Source organism: Prinia subflava, chromosome 2, assembly GCF_021018805.1.
Source record: "Prinia subflava isolate CZ2003 ecotype Zambia chromosome 2, Cam_Psub_1.2, whole genome shotgun sequence".
Lineage (NCBI taxonomy): Eukaryota > Metazoa > Chordata > Aves > Passeriformes > Cisticolidae > Prinia > Prinia subflava.
The window spans coordinates 3,314,385-3,323,705 of record NC_086248.1 but is presented as its reverse complement, the minus strand read 5'-3'; the positions used below and the strand labels follow the sequence as shown (position 1 = coordinate 3,323,705).

At 41.5% G+C, this 9,321-nt stretch overlaps 2 protein-coding genes across 2 annotated transcripts; both read right to left on the bottom strand.

Moving 5' to 3' along the window:
* Positions 1–683: 683 nt before the first annotated feature.
* LOC134547658 (gallinacin-2) lies at positions 684–3,458 on the bottom strand. The gene is made up of 4 exons (XM_063391808.1): positions 3,399–3,458; positions 1,832–1,910; positions 1,430–1,550; positions 684–901 (listed from the first exon to the last, which is right to left on the bottom strand). The coding sequence occupies exons 2-4, from the start codon at positions 1,887–1,889 to the stop codon at positions 853–855; spliced, it is 228 nt and encodes a 75-aa protein (XP_063247878.1). The 5' UTR covers positions 1,890–1,910; positions 3,399–3,458; the 3' UTR covers positions 684–852.
* A 4,360-nt stretch (positions 3,459–7,818) lies between these two features.
* Positions 7,819–8,140, bottom strand: LOC134547657 (ostricacin-3-like). Its single transcript, XM_063391807.1, has 2 exons — positions 8,036–8,140; positions 7,819–7,949 (listed from the first exon to the last, which is right to left on the bottom strand). Exons 1-2 carry the CDS (start codon positions 8,091–8,093, stop codon positions 7,819–7,821), a joined length of 189 nt encoding a protein of 62 aa, XP_063247877.1. The 5' UTR covers positions 8,094–8,140.
* Positions 8,141–9,321: the final 1,181 nt, after the last annotated feature.

The window sequence follows — 9,321 nt, the reverse complement described above, 5'->3', positions numbered from 1 at the left end:
TGGAGGCATTTTACAGTGAGGGTGAGGACAGCCTTATCAGAGGAAAGCCTCTGCTTTCTAACCTCATGTCATGTCCAAGGGGGTGGAGAGGAGAAGACCCCCAGCTCCCCCCCTGCAGGGGTACGCGGGTTACCCATCTGATCCATAGGACCCCTTTGTGGTGTCACCTTGAGGGGCACCTGGACTGCTCCCCTGGGAGATCCATTTTCCTCTAAGGTCCACAAAGGTCTCCTAAGGTCTCCTTGAGGTGTCCCCATGGGATCCTCCCAATGCTCATGAGGGAAAGGGAGTCCCTCCCTGCCCTGTGGTGGGATGTGGTGTGGAGCAGCACAGCTCCCAGCAGGGTCTCTGGCAAGGAGGGCGACAGTGGGCCCAGTGGGGAATAAGGAGTTTTAACCATTCCTGTTTTCCCAAGAAAAGATTTCTGCACAGTAAGAAAGAAAGGGATTTTGGCATCTGAACACATTTCCACAAAGGGAAGCTGAGTTCTTTTAGCCAGCCTTTCTCTTGGCACTGTAGGTTAAGGTCTGTGTAGACCTGGAGAGATGTGTGGCTCAGAAAAATTCAAATTAAGGAGTAGTTTGCACCATAAATTGTTGCCCTCTGGGGTTTGTGTGTCAAACTCCAGGCAGGATCATGGCCCAAATTTCAGTGCATGTTTCAGTGACCAATGCTAAGCAACAACAACAATTTATTTAGAAGGAGGGAAAGCAATGCAGAACACATTTGGATTTACTCTACATCATAAAGCCTTTTGCACTGGCAATGAAGTGAGTGGGAGGCTTTGCAGCAGGATCCAGTGGGTTTGGAGTAAGGAGATTCCAAGGGAATTTCAAGGCTTAGAAGAAATTTTCATTGCTCTTCAATGAATGGCTCATCAACATTTCTTACGTTCCATGGGCTGCATAAAGGAAAAAAAGAAAACAGATTTTCTTTCTGCTTTTTATATCCTCCCTACTCACTCTCGGCCCATGCTTTTTTTCCCTCCTGAACACAAATTCTTCCCAAAATAGTTTATGTCATTTGTAGTCATATTGGGAGAGCTCTATGCAATCGTGCCTTTGAGTAAGGAGAATGTTTCCCTATTGTTTCAGGAAAAGCAGGGAATTAAATTGATATCCCTAAATTCTGGATTGAGTGCATTCATTCCTGAGTGAAAATAGAAGGCTGTTTTTCATATGATTATTTAATTTTACAACAAATTTTACGACAAAAACCTCACCCTGTGCCTGACAGCATTTTCCAAGTGCTTCTTGGGCAACATGTAACAATTGAGTCAACACAGAACACTTGACTGTCCTTACAGCATAATAGCTTTTTCTTTTTTTCCTTATACCTAATTTAAATATTCAGGAACACTTTGGGGCTTAGGAGACTGGATATTTCTCTGCTCATCCTGCAGATGAGCCTTGGTGAACTCCAAACTCACTGTTTGCAGCAGGAGCGGAACCCAAAGCAGCTTCCAACTTTAATCAGGTGGAAGGGACATCCTCCATAGTGACAGCTCCCTCCTCTACAGAAAAGCATGTCCCTCTGGGGTGAAGACAACCCTGCAACAAGAACAAAATATTTCCTTTCCTTTTGCTCTGTAGGGCAGGGAATTGCAGTCAAAGGGTTTCTCATTCGTTGAGCTGTCTTTGTCACCAGCGTCCCACCCTGGCTGTTTTGAAAGGCAAGGTGAGGTTACAAAGCAGGTCCAGCACAAGCACTGGGCTGATTGATTAATTCCTGACTGGCTTCCAGCAATTTGAAACAGAAGCGGTTAAAATGTGCTTGGAGTTTTTCTTCAGGTGCACAAAAATCCCTTTCTAGCATCTCTTTCCCATCTTACCTGGAGAAACCTGGAGAGCCAAGAAGAGGAGAGAAAAGAGCAGATAAAGGATCTTCATGGCTGAGGATTTGCTGTGGCACTGCTGGGAAAAGAACCAAGAAAGATGTAAGACTGACAGGCCCTGGGATATGCAGTCTCCTGAATTACACAAACACTGTGTTAATAAAAAAATTACATTTATATTAATTTTATCTTCAAGCTTTCAAAAATAATTAGTAAAACCCATAGGAAATGCTGACTATTTTGTGGGGCAAAATGTTTTCAGGACACGTGATCATTAAGTTACTTTAATAGTTTGGTTGCTCATATTTCTTTTCCGTTTTGCAAATAGTCCTTAGAAGATAATTGTGGAATCTCAGAATGGTTTGGATTGGAAGGAACTTTGAAACTCATCTTGTTCCAACCCCCAGGGCTGAGACACCTTCCACTAGACCAGGTTGTTCAAAGTCCCATCCAATCTGGTCTGGAATTCTTCCATAATTTTTTCAACTAAATGATTTTGTCTAGTAAATAAACAACATAAAGCAAAATTAGGTGATAATACTGTAAAAATTGCAAACTTCGGGGGAAAAAGAAGTTCATTTTTTAATGTTTAAATTTATCAAGAGATCAATTGGCTCAGCATCTCCAGTCTTGGTCTGTAGGCAGCAGTTCCAGAATGGAAATGTACAATCAAATCAATCCCCATTTGAAAAGAAAATTTTAAAAGCAGACACATGAAACCCTGGTGGGAAGAGTTTGAACTAATATTAGGATTAGCTTTAAGGAGAAGATTGCCTGGAAGGATGCTTATGGATGAGGAAGCGGCAGTTAATGTTTCACACCCTGGCATTGGGAATGTTCTGATCTGCCACAAATGATGATCTCTCAAGCAAGGAAAGGAAATGAGATTATGCTGAAATGTCCTATTGCTGACAGCAGAATTGATAGAGGGTGACCCAAAACTGTTTTAAAATGAGTATTAGAAGTTTACACAAGTTTCTGTATATTTGAAAATATCAGGAGAAATAAGGAGACAAAGCGAACAATTCTGAAAATGAAATAAGGATTTTAACATAGACACATAAATAACAAATACAATATATAAAATATATATTATATACTATATTAAATATATAAATACATAAATAATATATAAATTTATACCTGTTATGGATTATGAAAATATTGTATAACTATTTTATATTCAAAGGCTATCTATTTAATGGAAATATATAGATACAGACATGTAGTTTTCCACTGAAAGGTCACCAATTTCTTTGGACCACAGACCACTCTAAAGTAACCTGAAACAATCTAACATTTATTTTTCCTAGGACTTAGGAAGTAGAGAATTTTTATTAAAGCATTCTAGGTATTAACATATATTTGAACTACTTACTCAGCATGTCCAATCTTCCCAAATCTTAGGTTTTTAAGTTACATACAAATTAAAGTTAATAATACAGGGGTTTGAGGGGTTGTTTTGAAGTAGGATTTTTGAGGAAAAAACAAAAGCAGACATTGAAAGAAAAGAACTGAGATATTACCAGGTATCAGGTGAACCCTGAAGCCAAACAAGACTTACCCTTCCCTCCTGAAGACTTTGGCTCTGGAACTGAGATACTCTTTTATAAGGTGAGTTCCAAAAGAGACTGACAAATACTTTCTCTTCACAGCCATTCATTGAACCAATCCAAAATCTGCTTTTTTTTTTTCGTCCTGGTGGCATCTTATCCAACCAGAAACCAGCTGCTTTTCATTTCCCAATGATAAAACAGGGTTTCTCTCCGAACTCGTTTAAGCTTTTTTCCCTGGAAAATCCCATGGTTTTCATGCAATACCTCTTGTGACACTCCAGTTTGTGTAAGATACGTTAACCCACCATGGTATGTGTCAAACATCTTGGGTCATAGGTTGAACTGTCCCTGCTTAGGAGCAACTTAAAACCTTGCAATACAAAGCATCTGCGTATTCCCTGCAATGCCAGTTAATTTTCTGTTCCATAAATACAGAATATAAGAACAGAGTGGATATATGGAACTAAAACAAATGTCCATTGGCTTCCTGTACCTTATTTTGGTACATTTTGGTTTATTTTGTGAAACAAAATGTAAAAAAGTGAATACATCCTGGTTATGTCCTGGAGACCCTTCCAGCTGATGGAAATGTGTAAATTTAGGGGAATCCAGTGCCAGAGGATGCCTTTGGACCCCTAGACCCCAAAGCTCCTGCTTGAACTTTTTTTCCAGGACTCTGGTTGATTTTTTGATACTTCCATCTTCCACAGGGCCTTTAGTTGATAGTTGCAAAACCACATTATGTCTTAGATGAGCATTCAGTTTTTGATTATCTCCTTTTAGTCTGCCAGCTGTTGACCTCTGCTTCTTCTGCCATGAGAAGCAGCTTCCAAATTCTGCATGGATAGAGCACCTCTCCTGTAAAGAGATGGAGAGAGCTGGGGGTGTTCAGCCTAGAAAAGAGAAGGCTCCAGGGAGACCTTGGACTCCACTTTAGTATCTAAAGGAGGATTATGAAAAGGAGGGAGAGGGATTTTTTATATGGGCAGATAGTGACAAGACAAGGGAAAATGGTTCTAAACTGATGAAAGGCAGGTTTGCATTAGGTATTAAAAAGAAATTCTTCCCTGAGGGTAGTGAGGGTAGTGAGGCCCTGGCACAGGTTTCCCAGAGAAGCTGTGGCTGCCCCATCCCTGGAAGTGTCCAAGGCCAGGCTGGATGGGACTTGGAATAACCTGAGTTAGTGGAAGGTGTCTCTGTCTATGTTGGGGAGGTTAGAATGAAATGGTCTTTCAGGTCCCTTAGAATCCAAACCATGTTATGTTTCTATGATTCTAAGACATAAAATGCATTTTCAGATCATATTGTACTTTAAACCTCCCTTCAGTCAACAAACAAATATTGTTCATGCACAATTTCAGCATGATATATGAGGTACGTTGTAATAGGTAATGATACATTTCCTAATTTCAATTATTGGTGTTCGTAACTGACCAAGACCTCTGCAAATGACACCATATCTTACAGAACCTTTAGTACCAAAATTAAACTGAAATATTTTCATTGCTGACTGGCAGTTTACCTCCTAGTCATGTAATTTTTTCATTACTTTGATATTAAGTTCTTAAGTAGAACCATAGAATAGTCTGAATTGGAAGGGACTTTTGAAAGGTGGATAAGTCCAAGCTCTCTGCAATGAGCAGGGACATCTTCAACTAGATCAGCTCAGCCCAGAGTTAGCTCAGAGCCCAGTCCAAGTATACAGGTACACAGAAGTGTACAGAAATTATCTATATGGATGGGAAAACCTGACTATAAACCATTTCCCTTACAAGCATACCCTGACACAGCTTTTTATTCTCTAGAAAATTTTTGTATGTGAACTGTTTCTGCAAAAGGGAAAAAATGGTAATTGAATTTCTGGTGTGTCTGCCAACGTCTGGCTGTAAAACTGAAAAATGGAGGGAATAAAATTTCAAAAGTTACAGTTGCTACACCTCTTGCCAAGGGTTTGTGGTTAACTTGCCAACTGTTAAATTTACCCAATCCAATTCCTCAAGGGAACAAAGGTGCATTGTTAATTTTTATTGTCTGTAAGATCCTGTGTGCAAATAGTGTCAAGGGCTTGGCTTTAACACTGGGCACCCTTGGCCCTGTTTAATATAAATTTCACATGGTCACAGTCCCATCCAGGCCATCAAAAAACCTCTGTCTGGACAAGGGAAAGGGAGAAGCAGAGGAGGGGTGGAGCACCTTTGGCAGAACTCAGCAAAGTTTTGGGTTGTGGCTCTTAGGGTGGATGATCTTTCCATCCCCACCTGCAGCTCCTGTTCTTCTGAGCAGGAGACAATCAGACACTTTCAGTTATTGTGGCAGGGTCAGCATTTTGTGTAATTATACAGTGCTGGGGAGCTGCTGTGCCTGATGCAGGTGGGATATACTCCAAAGGGAGATGTCCTCAAAGGAGGCTGCAAAGTGTCTGGAGAAGAAATGTCTTTCAACCTTTTAAAATCACAATGTTTGAGTAATTTTACCAAGATCACCTTCCAGAGAAGAAGGGGGATCTTATCTCCACCTTAGGAGTTTGTATCTAGCACAAAAGATGAGGCAATTAGGAGCAAAAAGGAGAAATTTAAACTCTGCTCCAAGTCATTTACTCTTGAAAATAAAAAAGGAAATATTAGGGACATCTTTCACTAGTGTTACCCTAATTACAGTGCTTCACACTCTACATAAAATGTATTTAATGAAGCTCAATACTTTAATGATTATGCAGTTATCTTGAGTAAATGATGAGATTAACATCTGCATGAACAATTGTTGCTCCATCTTTTGACCTGACAGCTGTTTAAAGGTGCTGGGTTACAAGGGCAGAGTCCCCTTTCTTTTTTGAGAACCTCAATGTGACTGTCAGTGATGTGTGTGTGATCAAAGCTCCTTGGCACAGGCCAGGTACCCCAAAGTTTCTAAAATTCAAAGAACCTTTGTAAACTGAATCAGATTTTCTGGAGAAAAATGGCAGGAATAATCTCACCAAATTTCAGATATCCTAAAAGGAAATATGAAAGTACAAACTATTTTCACTGCTCTTCCTTTATGGTTAATGGAAAGAGACTGCTCAAAGGACTTTGAATAGGTATGGGCAATAGGATTGTTAGAAATAAACATAGAAGTAACAGTAGGGATAGAAGAAACCCAGAAACATTGCAGGAAGAGGTGTTTTGCAATAAGGGCCATGAGCACTAACTCTGCAGAATAACACAAGTGGCAGCTGTGTCTCTCAAAGAGCCAGAATTTACTCTTCAGAGGGTTTTTTAAAATATGTTGTCACCTCTCCAAACCCAGAAAGTCATTAGGAGTCCAAACCATCCAAGTTTGGTAACACATTTCACTGGGCACTCTTGTGTAACTGTTTAGCAACTACTTTTGAAGAGGTAACCAAATCACTATGTTGAACATCCATAACTCTTGGGAATTTTTTTTTATATCCTTTCCCCTTTTTTTTAAACTTTTTTTTCCTGTTTTGTGTTGCTGATGTGATTCAAAAGGTTCCCGTTTTTCCTTTGCATAAGGTCTACTCAGAAGTAAAATTTCTCAGATGCCTCCAGGCCCTGTGAAGGAAACATCTGGAGGTATCTTGGCTTTATCTACACTGCTAGGCCATGAGGGCAAGGAAAAGGAGACAGAAGCACAGATTCCAGCCCATATTTTGTTTCTTGCAATGAGAAAGGAAGGTCCACTTTGAGACTCCAACAACTGCTCCTTTAGGTTCTGAGGGCTCCTTGTTTGTAGAATTGCAGAAAGGTTTGGATTGGAAGGGATCTTAAAAATCATCTCAACTCCCCTACCAAGAGCAAAGATGCCTTCCACTATTCCAGGTGGATCCAAGCCCTGTCCAGCCTGGCCTTGGACACTTCCAGGGATACAGGGCAGCCACAGCTTCTCTGGGAACTCTGTGCCAGGGCCTCAGCACCCTCACAGGGAAAATGTTTCCCTCCTTCCCTACAAAGAATCACCCAAGGTTCAACCGCATGAATGCCACCATAACTGATTTTATTAAAGGAGAGGAAAGAAATAGTTTCCACATTGTTGCCTGGTTCATGTTTCTGATGTTTGCTTCACTGCAAGGGAAGATTGTGACAGCTTTTCATTGCAGCAGGAACTGGTGCCACCAGGAGCGATGGGATCAGAGTCATTCCCAGGCGCTGTTCAGGAGAAGCTGGAAGGATTTTCAAGGCAAATCCAAGGACTCTTCATCTACTCCACCCCCTGCATGAAGAAGAGAGACTCTCAGGCTACACACCCATAGGTTTTCTGCAGAGATGTTCTCCTTATCTCAGGACATGGGATGTGAATTCCCCCTCTATGCCAGCAGGTTTGGCACCAGAGAAGTGAGGCAGGTGGCAGGAGCTGTGCCTCTAAGATGTTGCTCTGGAGAAAAGACAATGAGGATATGAGCCATTCCCACAGAGATCCCTGCATTTCCACTCACCTTCTGCAGCAAGAATATCCATTGTTACACTCTCCAATCCAGTAATACGGGCGACGACAAATCCCTGGGAAGCAGCGTCCGTTTTGGGCCAAACAAGAATTTTCTAGCCTGGGAAACACTTCTTGTCCTGCACAGCACAAAGAGAAGAGACAATTACCATGAAAGTGATCAAAAGTGAATTCAGTCTTCTTCTTTACTCCCCTCACTCCTTACCTGCAGCCCCTTGGAGCATCAGGAAAAGGACAACCAGGAGCATGTGGAGGATCCTCATGGCCACAGCTGGGACGTGAATTCTTTACCTGCACTGAGCAGAGAGCACAAGGTTGAACAACACTGGACAGAAAATTCCCTCCTGACCAGGAACTGCTTGAAAATATGCCCGGAGACACCAAAGCCAAAACCTTTGTCCAGTGGATTTAGACAAAGAAGAGAGTGAAAACCTCATCCTTGGAGATATTAGCAATTTCAATGAATGCATCTCTAAACAACCTAACATAATCAGTACCGGATTAAGACTGGAAACTCCTGGATTAGCTCAAAACCTAAGTATTTCTGGGGTTCTGTGGTGTTTTGATGCTGGTTTTTCTTTTCTTTCTTCTTTTAATTTTGGTTTTACTGCAATGAAAAAAATGGTATCTCAGATCTCTTCAGCACCAGGCAGGTTTCTCTGGTACCAATATCGCCCCACAAATTATCCCCCTTCTATATATTAAGTAGATAAAGAATTCAGAGAATGAGCCAGTCTTAATCTTTAGGAAAGTCTAAAAAAAAGACATCTCAATCTTTTCAATATTAATTAAGGTAGCAATTAATTAAAAATGTTACTGCATTCAGGCAAGACGTGGCTCAAAATGCAAAGCTCAGCTGCTGTGCTGGCTGGATTTCTGTTTCTGGAATAAAACAGACATTTCTGTCTCTGATATCTCAAAGGAAGATTCCCAGGTCTCTGTTCATCATGGAAATCACCAAACCCATCGTCCTCCTAGAAGCCCTGCAAGCAGCCAATCCATGGTTCTACAGAACATGTATAACAGGAGGCACTTGCTGGAGTAAAGAGAGGGAAGGGGTTAAGCAAAGCAGAAACTTGAGACTGATGAAAGGAAAAGAGGTTTATAAAGATGGAGAGGGGAGGGTGGCTCTCCAGAACCAGGCAGAGTTACCCGAGGAGAAGGTGGAGGATCACTGCAGCTTCTGCTCTCCTGTGGAGGCACCACACCCAAACACGCCTATAAAGGGTTGGGGATGAGCCAGTGCAGTCACTGGCCAATGGAAAAGCCTTTTCCAGCCTCTGTTTTATTTCTTCCAATGAGAAGAGCAGGCCCACTTTGAGACTGCTTTCACCACAGAGCCCCTGATCTTTGTGCAACTCATCCAAGTTTGTGTAAGGCACATTAGACCACAGGGTGATGCAAAATACCTGGGAACATGCAGTGAGTGCTCCTTCTGTACAGGGCTCCTTACTTGTACAATCCCAGAATGGCTTGGGTTGGAAGGGACAT

Bases quoted from the DNA above. Each gene is read 5' to 3' on its own strand.
- LOC134547658 (XM_063391808.1), bottom strand. From the start codon at position 1,889: ATGAAGATCCTTTATCTGCTCTTTTCTCTCCTCTTCTTGGCTCTCCAG. The intron at 1,551-1,831 runs GTAAGATGGGAA...TTCTTGTTGCAG, and splicing joins GGCTCTCCAGGTTTCTCCAG to GGTTGTCTTCACCCCAGAGG. The intron at 902-1,429 runs GTGAGTTTGGAG...TCCTTTATGCAG, and splicing joins TTCCGCTCCTGCTGCAAACA to CCCATGGAACGTAAGAAATG.
- LOC134547657 (XM_063391807.1), bottom strand. From the start codon at position 8,093: ATGAGGATCCTCCACATGCTCCTGGTTGTCCTTTTCCTGATGCTCCAA. The intron at 7,950-8,035 runs GTAAGGAGTGAG...TGTGCTGTGCAG, and splicing joins GATGCTCCAAGGGGCTGCAG to GACAAGAAGTGTTTCCCAGG.